The 21,806-nt window shown below is 34.8% G+C and overlaps 1 protein-coding gene across 1 annotated transcript in view; it reads right to left on the reverse strand.

The window, feature by feature from the left end:
* Positions 1-21,806, reverse strand: part of FAM19A5 (family with sequence similarity 19 member A5, C-C motif chemokine like) — a 211,954-nt gene that overhangs the window by 92,302 nt on the left and 97,846 nt on the right. The window contains exon 2 of the mRNA XM_026042434.1: positions 14,963-15,112. Within this exon, the coding sequence (XP_025898219.1) occupies positions 14,963-15,112 (150 nt within the window). The remainder of the gene's footprint in view (positions 1-14,962; positions 15,113-21,806) is intronic.

A 21,806-nucleotide genomic window follows, 5' to 3' on the forward strand; every position in this document is an offset into this window, starting at 1 on the left:
AAACTCTGGAGCTGCACCAACTTGACTAGTTTAACTAGCTTCCTAATGTCTTTCAGAGATTAATCAGTCCATCTGATTGGAGCATGCATGGTGGTCAAAAAGAAAGTGTATTCTTCTCATCAAAAAAATATTAAAAAAAAAAGCCATAAAAAGATGATCAATGGAAGACAAAATGAAGGATATTCTAAGAGATGTGTAGAAGTATTGATTTCTTCTGTTTGACCTTCCTGGTTAAGGTTCTAACATCCTTAACAAGTATGAGAACAAAATGGGCTTCTGTGTCTATCTACAGGTGAATCTATACCTATTCACTATACTAGCACTGGATTCAAAGCTAATTACAGCTTTTACTCTGCTTGAAATTGTGCTATTACTACTGCAATTATTCAGTTCCTCTGTATTGCCTTTTGATTCACCTCATTAGCCAACCTCTAATTTTACTTAAACAAGCCATAGTGTTTAGCTTCTTGTCCTTGTCGCCCCCTTCTCCTCATGCTCTTTGTTCCTCCATATCTTCCTTTTTTTCTCCTATTTTCCTTCTTTTTATAAAAAAGTAGTATTGCTTTAAACATTATTACTAACAAAATGACAAATAAGTAACAGAAAGAGAAAGGAAAAAAGACATTATGAAAGCCTCACAGTGTAAGATACAATCCTAAATCAATCAGAAATAAAAATACAAGCAGCTCAAGGAAAGATCTTTGGACATAAAAAGAAGTTGTTACAATGTTAGCAGGACTTCCTCTGTTCTGTATTAATTCCAAGTCCTTCGCTCCTACATGTTAGCTTCAGGTTCACTGCATGCTCACAAACCCTCTCTGGATTCCCTCCACCCCTTTTCCCTTCAGCATCTCTTCACATTATACATTCTTGCTGTATAGCTTTATCATCTCTCACCAAAACTCTCCTTTTCTACAACCCTACAAAAATAAATAAAATTGGATAGTAAAAAGATATTTGCTGCTACGACTGGTAAGTTCTGACCCTTTTTCCGGATAATCTCACTCCGGAATAATTTCACTGTAAGCTCCTCAGTAGAGGGACTAACTACTCTTTTGTATTTCTATAGTGTCTAGCATAAGAAAGGACTATTATTGTGTCCCCTTGTGCACCACCATAATACCTCTGAGTAATAATAACAGCAAGAATCTTGCCAGTCATTTATTTATAAGTATATTCACTCTTTTTTTTCCCTATCATTTTAACTTAACTCATTTTAACTTGCTTAAGAAGTCAAAGCCTTAGCTTTGAACCTAGTCTAATTTCTCTGTACGGGATGAGGCACACTTTGAACAAAAAAGAACAAAAATAATAGACTAAATTATGAACAATCCATTACTCTTTTTAAAATGAAAACTAGTGCATTTTATGCAACCTAAACTAGTGCAAAAAAAAAGGAACCAAACACTGTTCCAGTCTAAAGCTTTTTCTGCATATAGGGGGTATTATTTTGTTATTATTTCTATGGAACACTGATATAGAGTCATCTAGCAGCTATGGCCCACTTTTGAAAAAGCCTTGTGCTCATCAATACAATACTTTCAACGTGATGGTCTACTGCAATCAATGATAAAAAAAAAATGGTACTGAAAGTATTCTTATAAAACATATAAAACGATAGTCATTTGCTTTCATCAGCTACTGAATATCTCACAGAAAACTGGAAGGGACCTTGAAAATAGTTATGCCATATTTTTCTCAAAATGTCTATGTTTGTTGTTAATGGAACTCCTATAGGCTGCTAGTTATCTATACTTATTCAGCCACACTGTCTCTATGGTTTAATGAAATTCTGCTATGAGGACAGTACATCTTATTAATGGAAGTATTATGGAGAGAGATGGTTATCAAGGCTAGAGGTTGCCAAATGGCAAGGCCCATTTTCTAGCTGATATAATACAGTATTTAGACTCAACAAATCTGGGATATAAAAGGCCTTGTTAAAGGCATACTTCGGTATTCTAAAGAAGCCATTACTGTCCAAGAATGGAGAAGTAAGGGAAATGAGAGAGAAAGAACTTTTCTGGAAAGCAGTATTTTGTCTGTTCTCACAGATAACTAAAATTATGTTTCCTGCAATTGCTATAAAGTTGTAAAAGGTTATTTATGTGTTTTTTATTTTACATTGTAAGGGTACGGAAATTAAAAATACAAATTCTTAATTTGTATTTAATACAAAGTCTTAATTTGTGTGATAAAAATATATGCTAATGGCATTTATACATATTCTTACACACACTTGCTACTAGTTTCATAGATGAACTTTACCTTCACACAGTCTAAGTATTTGTAATATATATTTGTAAAAGATCACAAATTGCTAATTTTAACATCTTCCTTGCATAACTGTTACACTTCTATAGCAAAAGCTGTTCCTTGTGGCTAGTTTGGGTAGCCATGAAAAGCCCATCTATATGTACAGGGTAGACCAAGTGAGAATTTAGTGAGTTAACTCTGGTATCTTCCAGAACACACACACACACTAAGAAGAAAGGAGAAATAATTTTGTCCAAATGAAATATGACCTCAGAAAGAAACTGTTCTAAAGTTCAATCAGTAAGAATTATATGTAGGGATCTAAATTTTCTGTGGTGAGCATTTAGAGATCATGGTCACATCCTTACAGAAAACAAAATTTAATTAATCCCACTGTAAAAAGAACAAAATCTTTGGATTTTGGTTTTCTGATTTTCATCTAAGCTCATCTAGAGCATTAGAGATGCCAAGTTTTCATTGATGCACATGCATATTACTATTTTTCTCCCAATTCCAAACAAATGTCTGCAACAGATTGTTTCTTCAAAGTGAAAAATGTACTAATTATTTAAAGTAACTGTCACAAAAAGATAATGAATGATAATCATTAACAGAAAGATCTGCAAAATTAAAACTATTTTATACGTGAATCCAGATCTCTTCCCCAAATACACTTCTTATGGGAAGCATGTCACTGCACTGATTCCATCAATTTTTATTATATCCATCTATCCAAAAGAGTACTGATCCAGTAAATTTAAATTCAAGGAAATAGGTTCATTAGCTTCAATAGCATTCTTAATTTGACTAAGAGGTTAAAGTATGTGAACTTCAAATTATAAGAATCTCAAGATAGGAATCATGTCTCCCTGTCTGAGCAGGCTTTTTTATTATTTCTATAATAGGTTCTAAACTTATGTTCATTTTCCAGTTAAACTCATCAACATCTAAAAGAAAAGCAAAAACTACTTCAATAGAGAAACTTTTCCATAATCTTTGTTTGCATAGTGGACACAATGTCATTTTAGGATTTCTTACACAAAGAACTGGCACCACTTAATTCATAATAAATTAGTTTAGCCATTGTAATAGAAGGATGGCCTCTTACTCTGTTTAAACCTGAGTCAAGTCCTCTGGCTTCTCCTGGAAGCAACTGTCATGGCTATAATTAATAGTTTAGCATAAAGTCAATTACCGCTGATAGGTTACTTGCAAAGAATTGTCCAGTTTCTCCCATAAAGACTTTTTTTTTATTTGCTAAGTCAGCCTTGTTCAGGCACTGACACTGTTGGTGGAAGAATTTTGTGGACTTTCAGCTCTGAATTTATTTACGCTAATGCCACGTAACAGGAATAAATCATAGGACTTTTTTGGGGAGAGGGTGTATGTATATATATAATGTACATACATATACATGTACTCTATATATATTATATACAAAGTAAATACAGAATTAAAGGCAGCATATAAAGTCAGTGTATATAGTGTTTCTAAATATGTAAAACAGAAGATTCAAAATATTCAAGAAGATTCAAAACTATCATAGAATCATAGATTCCTTAAGGTTGGAAGGGACCTCTAGAGATCATCTAGTCCAAGCCCCTGCACACACAGGGTCACCTAGAGCATGTGGAACAGGATTGCATCCAAACAGGTTTTGAAGATCTCCAGAGAAGGAGACTCCACAACCTCTCTGGGCAGCCTATTCCAGGGCCCTGTCACCCTCACTATTAGGAAATTTTCCTTAAGTTCCTGTGGAACTTCTGGTGCTTCAGTTTGTGGCTGTTTCCTCTAGTTCCGTCAGTGGCCACTACTGAAACGAGGCCGCCCTTCCTCCTCACTCCCTCCCTTGAGGTATTTATAGATACTTATCAGATATCCCCTCAGCCTTCTTGTCTTCAGGCTCAACAGGCCCAGCTGTTAGAACAACATATTCTATATTATCCATATGAATACAGCAAAATCTGCTAGATCAGTAATCAATGCTGACAAAAGATGGAAGATAATGCAGTTCATAGTAAAGTAAGCCAGCATCAACAGCACTTTTAAGTGTATAATGGTGAAAACACAAAAGAATTATTTTAAAAGGCTGGATTCTTAAAGTGCTTATACAAATTAAGAACTCTGCTTAAGCTGACAAATGCAAAATTACCAAACACAATTCTTTTGCCTAAATAGTTTAAGAACTGCTTTTCGGGATCTCTGACACTAAAAATTTAGTACTGTATTTCGTAGTAAAGACATTCCCCATCATTCTAGACCCAGATTCCTTCCTGCCACGAAACTGAGACTGGTACGCTTTGGCAGTTTATCTTTTTGCTGCCCACCACTTCAGCAGAGAGCTGCCAAATATTCAAACTTAAATTGCTAACCAATCCCTCTGCATTTCAAAACCTGAACTTGAAACCTGAACTTGCAGAAACAAAAAGTTTTCTTTTTTTTTTTTTTTTTTAGAACAAAAAGACACCCATGGGAGTTTCTGAGTCCTTGGAGATAAAAGGTACACAGAAAGCACTGATAGCATTAGCTAACACACGGTGCATCCCTGATCCTATTGCACGTTTCAACAAAGTCAGATTCTACCAGCTCAGTGGGGGGCATCATCAGTCTTGCAAGGGCAGCTCACACTTCAGCCGCACATGAATTTCTGATGCCCTTTTATCAGGCAGCTGGCCCTTCTGGGGCGGCTCTGCCAGGTCACATGGCCACAGAGCAAAACCAGGGGAGAACATGGAGGAGAATATCTTGATGGCACATGACACTCTGTCTGGCCTATCTTCACCTGGACTACTACATCTTTTCCTACATCTTTTCCTAGCTGGGGTAAGCAACTTTTGGTCTTTGGGCTGGCTGCAACAGCTGGCTCATCCTATCTCCAGTGTCTCTGCCTTTTGCCTCTTCTAGCTCTCTCCAACCACTGAGTTAAGCAGCTCTGTGACACCGTGTCTCCATCATTTCTGTGCTTCACACTTGCCGTGCCCTCCCTGCAACCTCACATTCCCATTTGGGGAATATGTTTCATCACAGCTCTTTGCAGGCCTCCTATTGTTCTTACGGTCCACACTGCATAGCTTAAGTATATATATAAACATATATATGTGTGTATGTGCACTGAATATTGAATAACTGAAGAGTATAATACAGGGCACAAGAGGAGGAGGCTACATTCATGTTAACACATCAAAAAGGTTGTGCACTTCTGTGCACAACCAACTGCACTAACCAACTGCACTAACCAACTGCACTAACCCTTAGTGATGAACCAGTTCCTTGTTTGTTGTAGCAGAAAGAGGTTCAAAGGAAGAAGGCAGGAATTAACTGACTGAAAGTTGAGTTTGAGTCAAGGAGGTCAGTAATTGTTAGTTTTATTTATTTCTTTACATAAAATGAATTTACTATACCACTGCAGAATAAATAAGGTATTTCATGGATATTTTAGAAAATATGGAAAGTATAATCAAATTCTTGCCACCTTCTGGCTTATCTGAGTTCTATATCTTTATTCCATTTATACTTCTGCTCCCTTCTTGCCACCTTCTCTTCAAATTACAATCTATTTCATAATAACCCATCTTTATTGTGCCAGTTTACACTGTTGTTCACTTTCATACCACCACTTATTTTTCTTGCTGATTATAATCTATCTCTGATATCTCCTCCCTTTTCCTTTAATGAGAGACATTTTTTTCCTTCAGTCCTTTTAATTTCTTTCCCACCTAGTCCTTGGAAATCCCACTTTGCCTAGGGATATATCCTCTTCCATCACATTCAGTTGGGGGTTAACCTTGGTCTTTCCAAAAGAGGCAAGCAAAGCCAGAGGCCTTCTCTGTATTCCCTAAAGAGGATGATGAGGAAAAAGATTAAGACTCTCAGTGAAATACACTGAAGCAACTGGAGGCAAATTTAAGTTTCCCACTTCTACCTCATTTGAAACTGCAAAGCATTTTGGAGGACTTTTGTCCTTATCCTATTGCTCTACAAAAAAAAAAGAAAAAAAAGTATCAAAATATTCTAACTTCCTTGGATAGTGACACAAAGACTCACATTTGTTGTTAGTGCCAAGGACTATATTTTATCTATCTATGAAGCTTCTTGCATATATATGGTATTGCCAAAATAAAACAATGGTAAATCCTACACAAGAATTAGGCAAACCAAAAACGCAATCCTATCCAAAGGTTAGTTATTATACGAAGACAACAGATTTTAATGCAACAGTCTTTTTCTCATGCTATAGTATGATGTGAATCCCTAACAACATCCAGCTCCTTTGCATCACCTTAAAAATGGTACTTCATAAGGCTTCCTCTAAAGGAGGATATTTTCTCTGAATCAGCCCTGTGCAGAGTGCTCCATAAGAGGCATACAAAAATGTCTTGCATTAACAACTGTGTTCCAGGTGCTGGATGTAGTGGTGCTATTAATGTTGCCACTAATTTAGCAATCAATTTTAACATTTTCTATGAGTCTTCTGACACCATCATAGATATTAAATCTACTGTAAGTTAAAAATAAGGTGGTATATGGCTGTAAAATGACATTTCTAGCCATATTACACCCTTGATTCACTTTAATGAAACAGTAGTTTTCTTTGCTAAAAGAGATTTTTTATTTAGGGGAGGAAAAAAGAAGGGTTTCTTTTCCTCACATGCCCTCACAGGGCAGGGGCGAGGGGCACACTCTTTCACCACACTATTGTTACATGGTGCCCCAACTGCCGTTCAGCTCTTGTTCTATCCCACTTCAGTTTGGGCATGTATTGGCAGCGTTTATGGTAGGTATCTATGGAAGTTTTACAAAAGCTCTCATCTCCAGATTCTCTTAAAAATATATTCTCCTCACAAAAGCTCACCTTCACACCTGAATCACTTTGAAAGTTCCTCTCCTTTCCCCCTATTCTAAAGAGAACCTGGGATGACAAGCAGAGGGGGCAATGTAAACGCATTATGTTTTTTTTCTTAAACTGCCTCTAATCAGTGAAGACAGTGGCTCTTCCAGAAGGCAATGGGAGCAGCTGATAGCCTGGAGTGTTTACACACATTACACTGAAGCAGAAAACCTCCTCTGCTTGTCATCCGATGTTCTCTTTAATCCCAAAAGGGAGAGAAATAGCAGAGCTTATGGAAGGTGATGCCAGCTTTGGCACTACTTGCGCTCCCACGTGCAGCTCTTTCCTCCCTGTTCCCAGGGGCAGCTGGCAGTGACCACACTCCTCAACTAGGAACGCTGGGAGACAGGCAGCACAAATCTGGAAGTGGCACTCAGTGATGCAGTGCACCCTTATGCTAATGCGTAATACATAATACATTCCCTACTATTATATCCAGTCCAATTTAAAATGTCTGTAGTAATTAGGCTTCCAGCCACTCCCTCTGAAAATTGTTCCACAACCTAATGCCACATAACCTCCAACCATCATTCTGTGCTCGAGCTGCCATCAGCAGGCGTAGATGAAAGAGGATTCGACTACATGGGTGACTGCTCAGAAGCAGCTAGGAACTGAAGGAAATGAAGCTGCTGGCACTGATGAACTAATGCATCCAGTGAAGCACGGGGAGGCTGAAGGTGTTGTCTTTCAAATGAAATGTGAAAGCAAGGCACTAAGCATTAGAGGCAATTAAAGTTCTCTCAGCACTCTTTGCAACAGTACCAGTGTTAACCCCTGGTACCTGGCCAGCTTCCAAATCACATAATTAAATTCTGCTTTCCTAAATATTTCCCTGCATTATCGTTTAGACAGACAATCATCTCTTAACCTGCAACTGATGCCAGTTTTCGACCGCAAAGGAGGGTGCGGGCAAGTGAAAAATAATTTCTGGTTGAAGTTTGTCACAATTTGTAATAAATTTAAGGCTTAGAAAACTATTTTATCTTCAATGTAATTGTAGTGACTCTTCTCCCATATCTATCTCCCTTACATATTCACAGTGTTTCCTCACAGTTTGTGGTGTTTGTTCTATCCTTCAGAATCTCATAGCAAATATTTTGCTAAATGATTCTGTATTTAACCCTTATTTCTCCAAGTCTATGATACATTTGGTCCATAAATGATCTTAGATCATGGAAAAAGATCACAGAGCTACTTGCCAAAAGAAAGCAGAAATCTCTTCTTTTCTATTGGGGGAAAAAAAAAAAAAAAAAAAAGGAAAAAAAAAAAAAAATAGGTCTGGGTTTTATCTATAGGGGGTTATAGATTTCTTTATGGGGGCTGTAGATTTCTTTCTTTTTTTTTTTTTTTTTTTAATGATGAATGATTTTGGGTGCTCAGTCTGAGAGCCCATAATGGGCCTGACTTTCAAGCTGATTAGCTCTCACTCTCTGCAATCTGACTGCTGCAGAATGAATTATGCTGCATAAATCACCAGGCATTTTGGAGAATCTTGCTCTGCATCTTTATGCCACAGCCAGTTCCTTAGACTTTAGGTACCAAACACTTCCAAATATAGAGCAGATATTACACTTGTTCTTGATGATAATACTCCTATTAATCATTCTTTTCTCAGATCTGCCTGTTACCTTTCTAAGCAGTGCTTTTTGTCGTGTCTTTAATTATTCCTGCTGTAGATCTCCAGTCAAGAGGAGAAACCTAATTTATCTTTCCATATTTTGTATTACTACTGTGTTTTTCAATTTCTTGAAAGATATTTTACTATTGCAATACATTTTAATATCCTAAAAACAGCATACACAGCATTAAATGTGACCATTGATTTAAGAGAAGAATAGAAATCATTTTAAAAATCTAATCATAAAAAAAAAAAAAAGAGTTTTATTCTTTGGAAAGTAAACTCCGAGAATATTCCCAAGCAAATATTAAACCATTGAATACATATTCTTTTACTAGACCATTTGTCCTCACACTCAGATTATATAAAAATATAATACAAATTAAGCTTTCAAAGGTGCTAGACATGTCCTAGACAGGAGCTGTGTACTCTCTGGACATGCAATGAGTTAACCATTTAGTGGAAGTTCTTAAAATTGTAATAATTCTAATTTAAGCTCTGATTCTACCACTGAATTATTAGTATTGACTGTGGTTTGTGATATGTGTGCTCTCTATGTAAATAAAAACGTAAAAATAAAAATAAAAAGTAAAATCTTCTATTCAGGAAGGATAAAGCCTCACTAGTCCCTGGTTGCCAATACACATTAGCATCCAAATTCCAAAGCTGTGGTGAAAATTGACTTTTTGAGGATGGTGTACTGCTAATTTTAGTGGCTAGTGAGTATTAGGAAGGGTCTGCCTATTCAGAAGAAAAAAAAAAAAGAAAAAAGAAAAAGAAAATAATGAAAATAATGAAAATCAGAAAATGGATGATATTGTCCTATGGATTGAGTGAACAAAAAGAATGTTTTATTAGGATATTTTTTCTAAATATTCATTACAGGCATAATTTACTTTGGTTTAAAGTAATTGTTACCCCTTCCAATGTGAATAACGAGGCAGGCAAAACTAAATACATGTTTTAACCTATTTAACTTCATAACTTGCTAGCAAAATTGTTTTGCTTCCACTGCAGTGTAATTAATACCATTTATCCAGGGACAAACAGTCCCACTCTGCTCTTAAATCTTTCACACTATAAAGAGTACTGCTACTGTTCCAGTAAAACATCTACATAGTAATATTCAGTCTCCTTTTAATGTCAAATACAACCTGCTTTGTCTTTTCAATTTGATTGGGCCAAATTGGCATATCTTAAATGCAACAGTCTTGGATGTATAATATTTACAGTGAGAACTATCTGCACAAAAGTCAGGAACAACCACATGGAATATTTGGAACAAAAATGTTAAAATTTCTATTTCTGAAAATCCTTTAATCTTTTTTTTCTTTTTTTTTTTTTTTCTTTTGGGAAACGTGGATACGACATTAAAGGTATTTACAATGACAAATCTCACTTAGGTCCCTAGCTGTTAAGAGTTTTCTTTCAAGTGCATGACCTAGGATTCAATTAATGATCAATTCTGACCCCTACGCATCCCTATAGACTCCTAGAGCTAATGAGAAGAGCAGGGAATTATTGATTAAAACTAATGTGGCTTCCTCAAGGATCTTGAGTTTCCGTGTTAAACAAAATCAATCAATACCAACTGAAAAGCATGTTAATCATAATGTATAAACAATCTATACCAAGTGGGCTTCTATAGATTATAATACCAGTAGAACACTTGCAAAAAAAGAAGCAAGAATTAAAAAAAAAAAAAAAGACCTTGATGCACATGGAGAAAAAAGAAAATAAAAATGGAAACCAGTCTGAAAGCTTGAATTCTGTTATCTGAGCTCTGTCTTTTTAGAACTCAGAAATCTTGGAAGTCAGGATCAATGAATTCCTTGCAGTTCCTAATGGACACACGTGTCAGTCAAATCTTCTAAGCACAGAAGTCAGGCAGGCAAACAGACATGCTGTTCTAGTTTTCTTAGGCTGTTAAACCACTTCTCCAATGCCCCTTTTTCTTCCTATACAATGATTCTTTGTTTTGGAGAAAAGCTGCTGCTTAATTTGAGCTATTAGACAGAATTACTGGAATGCAATGGATATTTAAAAGATATCTTCCTTTCTCAGTTAATATACTTAATATACTAATATACTTCTATTTCCTGAAATACTTGACTATCTTTTGTTCAGGAAGATACAATTGCTGTGAAAGAACACAAACTACACATGAGTGCATATATACACACATACTATTATCAAAGACTTTTTGTCCTTTGGTTTAAAACAAGTCCAAAATTAATGAAGATCCTGGATATATATAACGAGTAATTGTTATCTTCCAATTTTTCATGGGCTCCAGCTAAAAAATGCTGAAGCTTGATTCACATTCAGGCAAATTACTCTGGTAATATATCAGATGCTATACCAAAATATTATATTTTATTGGAGTAGTGCACCTGAGGTCATTGCTATGGAATATGATCTCAGAAAAAGGGACTAGGGAATGAAGACTCTAAATAATAAAAGCACAAGTAAGTGCTGGCAAATAACACTATAACACCACAAAATCTACATTCATGAGTACAAAATGCTTTACAATCAAGCATACCAAATATACATCACAATTTGTTTTTTGTCTAGGAATGACACAACTAACAATAAAAAACAAGCTTGAAACCAGGCTGAATATTGATGCTGTTTTCTCGAGCTACATTAGCAGTCTGTCATACTTAAAGACTGTTAAAGAAAACAAAATAAGTAAATGAACAAACAAAAAAAACACAGTAAATAAGAAATAGAGAAATATTTCAAGAAAAACTCTGTGCAAATCATAACTTAAACAGTATGCAGTCATTTTTAAGAATTCCAGTTCTGACACATACTGTCTTGCACTTCCCAGGAAAAGACCCTCATTTATTCAGCAGTGGAAATCACAATGGATTTTGGTAATCAACTCAGAACTTAAATTTTAAAACCTCTGTCATGAAGTGCAATCTCAGAAAATGCTTGTAAGGCTTGAGAAGCCTTAAATTCCTCTTTTCTTTACTGTAATAATTGACATACATTTCTGTGCTCAAAAAAAATATACAGCATACCTGAACATATTCTAAGGTATTTTTCACCATGAAACAATGAATATGTGGTAGCCAGATAAAACATGCATACTTAGGTTGTAAAAATTTCCAGCTTTGCTACTGAGGCTTCAAAATACTCACTTGCCAGATGTTGTAACCCAACTGCTAACTAACTAATATATTCTTGCTAGTAGGTTAGCAGGTCATGCTTACTAGGCCTGCTTATTTCACATCCAGTGCCTTTGCATTAATTATTAAAGATCTAAGGTATAATTTTATACCCTACTACAAAGATAATCTCATTAAAATCAAGATCATATAAAGAATAAAACAACTTGTTTGAAGAGCCAAGTTTTTCGAAAGCAAAAGCAGAAGTAAAATCCCAAATAGTACTGACTTTCATTCTTATTACAACTATGTTATAAAAAGTAGTTAATTAAAATTGGTAAAAAATACCCTTAGATGCGTACTTTAAAAAGCTGGAAGAAGCATTTGCTTGTTTGTTAGGCCAATGAGATTTTGTATAAATGTGTGCAAAAGGGAAGACTCTATTGCTGAAAATATTTTTCTTTACTGTACAAAAAATCTATGTGCAGTTGTTGCATTACTAAAACAGCAGCTTATGACTTCAACATCAGAAACAAAACTGCTTTTTGAGTTATTAATTTATATAGATTGCATGTTCTCACCAGTAGAAGGCATTTAGGAGTAATGTTTGAAACATCCCATTGTAGAAATAAGTAGGATGGAAAAATTCAGACTCAAAACTCTGAAGGTGAGAATTCTAGCTTGTATTCTTTAAACTATTCTTTAAATTGAACCTGTCCAGTTCACATATTAATATTTATTTGTTAATGACCAGTTTATCTGTCATCTTCATGGCTGAAAAAGATTAGAAATAAGAGAAAGTGCTTGCTTATTCTTTCCTTTATTACTGTCTGTCAGGCAAATTATTATTTTGCTAACGGCCTGTTTGCATGTAAAACTTCTGTATGTTTTCATAATAACCGTGATAAGTAAAAATCACAGAACCATAAGTAAAAATAACAGATCAAAGATGTTTTCTGTGCTTTTTAACTTAGTTGCTAACCAGCTCTAGGTACCATTAAGCTTTTTGAGCACTGCTTTCCAGTGTGCAGAAAAGCAAAAGTATCAAGTCCTACTCATCTTATGGTTATCATTCTTAGCAAACACCCAACATCCTAATTATGTAACACTCTAATGGCAATAATAAAGAACAGGGGGGTTACATTTTATTAGGAAAACGGATGAAAGCTCTAAAATGAAGGCTAATATGTGGACACACAAGTTAATTTGCAGCTCTATTTTCAACTGATGTACTTCCCACTTATTTTTCCAAAGTGAAGTATTACACAAAGAACCCTCTCTGATTATACAACACCACCTAACCATTAGTCCAATCATCTAGCTCTCTATTTGCATAAAATGATGATCATGCACACTGAAAGCAGAATTTGAAATTGCCCCTTTACAGGAGTTCCAGATAAAAGGAAAGGAAAAAAAAAAAAAAAAAAAAAAGAAAAAAAAAAAAAAAAAAAAGAAAAGGAAGAAAACCACCATTCAAATATTAAATGGCCTCAAACTTTCTTTACTTGGAAACTAAGCTAATATAAAAAGTGAAGGGTAGGGGAAGTCATCTCTTCTTATTAACACATATAGATTTTAGCTGTGTGAAGTCTGATTTAGTCACCACAGGTATCTTTTAAAGCAAGGAAGTGAAACAGTGAGTAACAGAGAGTAGTACATCTGATCATAGAATGACACGAATTATTCTGAGAAGGTCCACTTGCTCACCATTCAGTAGAAAGAAAACCTGGATTAGATTGTACATCTTTGGACCTCAAAGCAATGGACCTCACTCAGCAAATAAACCTCTCCTTGACTAGACCCATAACTGCCTGAGAAAAAATGTGTTCATTCTAATCAGATGAAGGAAATCCTATATTTCCCTCATTACTTTGTTTTAAAATGGGAAACATATTTTGAATTATTTAATTGCTAACAAGCAGTTTTGCTAAAGTTGCAGTTATAAATGACACATTAAACACATTCCTTTCTTGGGCAATTAAATCTCATGATCTTATAATTCAACAAGAAAAAGGAATTCCTGTATACAGTCTCACATTAGCATAGATAAGAAAAATGAACAGTCTTACAGAGTACCAAAAACAGTGAAAGCAACATGTAAAAATAGAATGTGTATGATGTTCTATATTTAGCTTTGTGGGTAGATTCTGAAATCCCCTTTGAGCTCTCTACTTTGATAGTCACTGGGCAAAATCAAATTCTGAAGCAATGGTAGGGTGAGCTACACAATATTTTTATACTCAAACCCACTTGTTCAAAGACAATTGATGAATTTATTATATTTACAATATAAAAGCATCTTCTCTTTACTGCTGTTAACAGAGCCTTGACCAATACATATCATTTTGCATCAACTATTTTCAATATATATATAATTTTACTTTTAATTATAATATGAATGCTTCCTAATAAGCTTGCACTGGCAGACCTGTCTTGAATACTGCATCGTTGTTAATGGCTTATTTAGCAGGGACACCGGAATCCATTTGTCTCACAAAATGATTTCAAAATGAAGTATTTTCATACCTCCCTCTATGTCAGCACTTTTCCAGGATGCACACTACTATTGCATCTGCAGTGAATCACACAGAATCATCATTTTAAGGAAAGAATGCTGGGCATGTAAGGTAATCTCAGATGCTACATTCAAGTACAGAATTAGTATTTCCCTAACAATGTTCTCTCTCACACAAAAGTGGTCACAGAAGCTCCTAGGGGCATAAAATCTTTGAGGATCTTTCTGCTGTAGTTTTTTTTTTTTTTTTTGTAGAATAAAAATTAGGGGAAAAGAATCCTGTTTCACTGATGATCCAATAACCACATACAAAATATGACGGTTATCATGCCCTTAACATTCAAGTGCATATTGCAATAAAACAAAACAGAAAATGCAAACATTGTCACTGAAATAAACCATACTATTTGGCAAACTCTATTTTGGGATCTTCAGTTGTATTAGCACTGCTATTTGGGACATACGGAAATTTCTGCTATGGAGTTTTAATTACTTGATGAGACTTTACCAGTTGCAATCACCCTTTTATCTGCAGAAACTTATTCAAATAGATCTTTGCTTCTTACCATCAACACAGGCTGGCCTTGCTCTTGTTGTACCGGCAATCTGTCCTTTTTTACATGCACAGCGAGCTGTTTGTCGGGCTATAGTCCTTCGGGGCTGACTGCTATCTCTGTCCAAAGTAACAATCTCACATGTACCTGCAGCCAGTTGACCTGGAAAAAGAACCAGCAACAGGTACCAGCGTCACTGAATGCACTGCAGGCAATCCGTCACCGCCGAACAGAACCGTGGCCCTACGGCTCCACCACAAATGGGAAGCCAGCTGATGGATATCATACACCCGATATGACAGACAATTTTTCTTTGTGGCGGATATATGAAAACCTTGCAAACTGGTTCTGTCAGAAAACGATTACTGTTCCATAAAAGCTGGAGACTCGAGGTCGCACTGGTGACATTCACGTTTATGTCAGCTATGTAAAGGAACAACCTGATTCTACAGCAGTGAGATTGAAAAGGTGTGGGATCAATGCATCTTCTGAAAAGCAATGGTCAAATATATGGGCAACAGAAATAAATACAAAATATTGAAAGTCCTTCCCCAAATGTCCATCAATATAATTGTCTTAATTGCTTTCTGTGATGTTTTGGAAAGATTCCTTTACAAAACAGTAGGGCCACATTTGACCAGATTGCCAGTCCTTTGGCCCTTACCTTATCTAACCTGAACCTTATCTAACCACATCTTACCTTATCTGACCTGAATAATAATTCATTCCCTACCTGACTCATATTGGAAGTAGCTGGTCTTTTTTCACTTAGCAAATTAACTATGTAACCATGGTTAACGACAAAACATAGTCCCAAATGACAGCAAAATGGCACTGCCTGGTTACCTCAGAAACACTTTCTGCCTTTATTGATTTTTTTAATATATGTTGCTTTTTCTGAACACTAAGAAAATACATACTACCTGATTTAGAAATTGGATCGTGCCGTAAAAGACAAAATAGGAAATTAGAAATAAATATTTTAGAAAATTATTCTGAGGTGAAAATCACACATTTAAAATGTGTGCCTCTGGTATTACTGAAAGTATGCTAGTAATATAGAAAAATACTAACTTTTATAGCAAGAAAGATACATTATTGAATTTCAGTGCTAACTAAGACTGAAAATAACCCCAGCTATCACTTCACATTGGGCAAATGTATTACATTATTGCTTCTGGATGGTACAGTATGAGATAGCATTTTTAGTGGGTTTTGCCTTTACAAGCAATCAATTCAAGTGAATATATGTATAATACACAAATCATATATATCAAACTATATCTTGTGTTTTTATAAAACTTCAGGATTGAAAAAAAATGAAATATTGTGCTGATATGATTGCAAATAATATTCACAATAACACTGCTGAAATAATGAAAAATTATGAGACATACTCTGGAAATTTTAAATCCATTTTGAAACCAAAAGACAAAAATAAAGAAACACTGACATCCAAAAGTGTAATAATATTTCTGCATTATCCCTTTTTTTTTTTTCCATTTAAATTACAATTTTGCTACTGCATTCTTGTCAGAACCAGCATATGATATTTCCTATTGTTTTATTCTCTTTTGAAAGAGTCAAAAGTATCAAAATACTGTGGGACATCAAAATCATCCTGCTAAGCTACCTAACTTTTACGTTGCTCTAGCTCCTACACTATAGTATAGGGGCAGGACAGCTAAAGAAAAACATGAAAAAAAGTACATACACACATGCAAATATATGAAATACACAGTTAGCAACACTAGGCATTTCTAAATGTTGGAAAGATTTTATAGAGCTAAAATCACCCTAGAAGGTGATGGCTCCTGACAATTACACTTGTGAGATGAGGTATCCCTTGAGTGTCATTAACTTTCTGTTCTTTTCCACCTATCCTGTTAACAAACAAAAACATCAAATAAGCATACTGATGACAACTGTTACTTGCTTTTTCTTTTAAACTATGCATCCTCAGAGACCCTGGGTTATGAAGCAAAGGTTTGCCAAGAATCCAAGTGGGACATGATACAGAAACATATTGTAAAAGCATGCTTTCTTCTTCCTTCCATTCTTTCTTCCCTTCCTCCACCCCAATATATTTCATTCTGGGTTGCAGGGGATGTATTGCTCACAAGGGCTGGAGCTGTCTTAGTCGATCATGTAAAGAAGACCGAGTCAGAGATGTATTAAGATCTTAACCCCTCAGGCATTTGAACATTATGATTAAGGTCCTGCATGGAGAATATAAACTAAATGGAAGCCAAAGAAAAACGGGAAGCATAACATTGATATGTGTAAGCATTCCTGGGAGCATGGATCACCATATTCCTCACCATCTGGAAGTTCTTACACCATCCATAAAAGACAGAGTAAATCATGTAATGCAGACAAGGACTGAAATGCATGCAGATTATTGTGTAAAACCTGTGGAAAGGATCACATTTTACAGCATCCTGAAGGTGAGCAGGAACTAAACTCAGAAGGAAAGGACACTGAAACCTTATGCCAAGACAACTGGTGAACACAAAATCTTTCCAAGGAATAGAAATAACTCCCATGTCTACAAATCACCTGTCAGCTTCTGAACCTCCCCAGTTTTAGTTCTACATAGTCTCAAGTTGAGCCAGCTGGGTGATTTGTTATTTATTTTTGTTTTTAGCTGTTTCTTTTGTTCGTTTTCACAGATGATATTTCTTCCAGGCAGAATGCCATCCTTCATTTTTTGAGGAACTTAGAAAATTGGGATAGCTAACTGAGAGCAAGTAGTACTCAAAGATAATACCATGCGACCTTTCACTAAACTTCATGCAGCTATTAAAAAAAAAAAAAAAAAAAAAAAAAAAACTCTTAAGAACTTCTGTAGTTTTGTTGTTGTTGCTTTTGTTTTTAAGATTACTTCTCTTTCACCACTCTTGTTCCTATAGCAGAAGAGAATTTGTAGTTATTGTAGAGCTGCAGCAGCTCTTCCCACTTCCATCACATAAATACTCCCTCGTCAAGGATATTAATGACAAAAGACCATTTTTCTGTGAGCCTCTGAATATTCTTCATTTCTGCTCCTAAGTTCAGAGAAGAATCTTAAGGCAGCGACGGATGGAGTTTCCCTGGAACTTTTCCAGTCAAGAGATTTAAGGGCCACAGTCTATGGAACCATCATAAAGACTCAATACCACTAGAAGATCTTATTTATGTACTTGCAATAAACAAAGCAATTCACCACCAGCCAGCCTGAATGAAACAATCTGGGGAAAATCAGGCAAGCATTATCAGAAGCTCTGATTCATCATATCCCTGTCATCCTTGCCTGAAAGTTTCTTTTTTTTTTCTGAGACAAAACATTTTTTTTTATTTATGGACCTAGCATAAAGATGCTTTCAGAGTTGTAATGACACATATTTCCAAGCAAATAAGTTTTCTCTTTATCTTTTTTTTTTTCTCCTTTTTCAATTTTGTATTTATTGTAAGTCTATTTCAGTAATGAAGATCTCCCTGGAAATTAATTGATCTTATGTTGTCACCATCTGGTTACAAAGCAAAGAAACAACTCAAGTTCTTTAATTATCTTCTGCAATGTTATACTTAATTCTCCAAAAGATACAATCCCAAAACTCAGCCCCAAAGCTTTCAGGGAAGTCTTGAGAATCAATGAGTTCAGGCATATAAATTTAGCAAGTGACATAGGAAATACCTCACAGTAAAATTATTATATGTTTAAAAGACATTGAGTATTTCTTGAAAGAAAAAAAAAAACCCAACATCTTCTTACTGAAAATGTGAAATGAAACATATTTTTTTTACATATTTCTGAAACTGGCTATTAACTACTTGCCAAAAATCTCAAAAGACGCTTATTACCTATCATAAGTACAACTTTCAAATAATACATGGAGGGTATATAGAATAATATTTTAATTTTCTGTGGAGGAAAACATTTCTATTCTGTAACAGAAAACAAAATCCAGAAAACAAAATCCAAAATCCAATCCACACTGATTACAGCAAGCAAGTTGTAGATATTGTGATTTTTAATTTATGCATACTGAAAAGTTGCAATTTTCCCTTAAATTTGTTTAAAGAAACAAAATCAGATGAGCATCTCTTTGGACATGTGGACACAATGGAAATAAAAATTGATCTAAGGAGATGGGTCTTTCTAGGGTTTTAGCTCCCATTGTTTATCCAGGAATTCTACCTCTGAATTGTACGTGCAGGCTTATATTGTAGTTTCATTTAATATTTTTTTCCACACACTATCAATTTTATTCCTAGCAACACAAGCTCTTTTAGTTCAAAATGTATAAAGTTAGGTGTTATTAAAAATCTTGTCTAGGTTCAAGCACTGTTTTGTGGCTGAACACAATGCAGGACCTCTTTCAGAATCAGATCACAGGAATACATTCAGCAGTTTTCTGTAACAATGCAGAAGTCTTTCTGACAACAGCACCATGCTAACTCCTAAGCAGAGCTGAATTTCTATAGAAATAAGTGGGAGTGAAGTACATTGTGATTTTCAGTAGACAATAATCAAACATCAAATATTTAAACTTACTTTTTTTTTATTAGAAAAGTATGTATTTAAATAGGACTTGAATATTTTCAAATTATATATCCTTCCTCAAGGAAAATGTCTTGAAACAAGATGCCTTGCCTTGAACATCATCCAATTTCAGGCAGTCCGATTGCCTTTTCTTTTTCAATTTTAGTTCAGAATGACAGAGATTATGGCAAAGAATTGGTTTATCCCAAAAAAACACACTTCTCAGCTGCAATAGCAAAATTTGTTGAACTTCAACTAGTATAAATGAGAAAGCAACTCCAACAAAGCTTTTGAAAAAGCTTACCTAATCTAAAGCAGCACAGTAGAATTGGCTCAGCTTCTGTATAGGAAAACTATGTTCAAATGAATCAATATGATTTCCAAATAAATTCCAAATAAGAGCACTGTTCCAATCTTAATTTATACCATGCAAGGATATTTCATTTTTTCAGTATGAAACATTCATTCAAATACAGATTTTGCTTACAAAAGTCTCTGACATAGAAAGCAAAGATGCCTACTAAATCGTTTAGGACCCTTATATGATACAAGTCTGCAAATCTGTTAATTGAAACATATAGATGTTATGGTCCTTTGATTAACAGATCACACAGAGCAATTCCTCATGGTTGTACAATGCTTTTTTAAAAAAGTGTGCACTGTTTTTGGTTGAGAGTATTATTATGCTGCCAACAGAGAACAGATGTTATTGTTACTGAAACAAAAACTAATTCATTCAGATAATCCTAATTTATTCATGCAATCCACAGGTGCCCTAGTGAGCTAGCAAACGTTTGAGTTTTTCAGAACTTTCATGTTCTGTTTCATGTTCAACTCATGTTCTTCTGGAATCAACCTTGCCATGTGATTGCTGCATCTTCCCAACCTTAAAAACAGCAATTCTGGATTTTAGTGGTGTAAAAGAAGAGAATTTGGCTAAATATATGTGGTTTTAGTGTGTATGCTATGAAGAAAAACACACTGTAGAAGTCATAGTGAAGTAAATATTATGAATAACAAGTGAAAAATATGATGAATGCCTTCTCAAGAGCCAGTCTAAGTATTTTCAGAGTTTCACAGCAATGAAATAGTACATTATGTCCCCTTAGTAATTACTAATCTTACTGCAATTTTCAGACTACCACTTAGCCATCTCAAGCACATAAACAGCACAGATATTAAGAGGAAAGAAATTACACAGGAAAGAAAATGAAGTCTGCAGAGATTCAAAATTCACCCAGAAGATTAACCTATCAATTCTGATATTTTTTCCAGCTAAGACTAATGCCCTACCTTATTGTACCTGACATTTTTATGGTACATAGCAATGTTTTGTTTTGAATTAGACATAATCCCTTGTTAAACTTATTATTTAAAATATAACAAACAAACCACAAAATGCAAAAACAAACTTTATCCTAAAATTTAAACATAAAAGACTAGTTTCTGAAGATTCAGAATTGATACAACAGGAGTTTCCAGGACATAAAAGGCCAAGAAAAACAAGTCAATGATTTGTAAATAAATAAGAAAAAAAAAAAGATTTTCTATACACAAGGCTAGTTTTCATTTTCTTATTCAGTATTCTGTTTAAAAAGAAGACTCATATTGACTCAGTGGATTTAGAAAATGGCAGCATCGTTTCTTAGATTCCTAATCAGTTTTATGTGAACACCCACTGATTTGTTAATGTTGCATTTCACAAAATTTTTTTTTTTTATATATATGTATATTGTTGCTGCAGCACTGTTCTGAGAGAGTAATGTAAATTCAGGCCCTTCTTTCTTTAAAGAAATGCTGCAGCTCTTGGTATGAACTGTAAATCTCATAAACACAGAGCTCCTCTAAGAAGAATCTGATGCTCAAAAGGCATAATGTTTGCTCTGCTTTATAGAAGTTTAGTATTTCAAAACAGGAAACAATTGAAGGAATTTAGTATTAAACTCAGCTATGTTTAGTTATATACATGGAGAAATAGTTTTCACTGTATAACTTCCTTTAAAATAAATAAATAAATAAATAAATTTCTATTAAAACAAACCAACATTTCTTTACCAAGACCTACATGTAAAATAAAGGTTACCTACTTAAAAAAACAAATCGATTAGCCACAAGGAAAATATGTTATTGGGTGAAATGTTGATATTTCTCTTGAGAGAAATAGGAATAAAAGCACAAGTTTGCCTAAAATGCCACTGACATTTGTTGGAGCCAGAAGCCATATATAGTGAAGGAACAAATCTGTCGTGTTAGCAAAATATGTCACTGCAGGGAGCATGAAATTAGTTTAAGGGAACATGCATACCAAGTTGCATAGGATAGGTAGACAGA

This window comes from Nothoprocta perdicaria, unplaced genomic scaffold (assembly GCF_003342845.1).
Source record: "Nothoprocta perdicaria isolate Ctin4 unplaced genomic scaffold, notPer1 scaffold_300, whole genome shotgun sequence".
In the NCBI taxonomy this organism is placed as follows: Eukaryota; Metazoa; Chordata; class Aves; order Tinamiformes; family Tinamidae; genus Nothoprocta; species Nothoprocta perdicaria.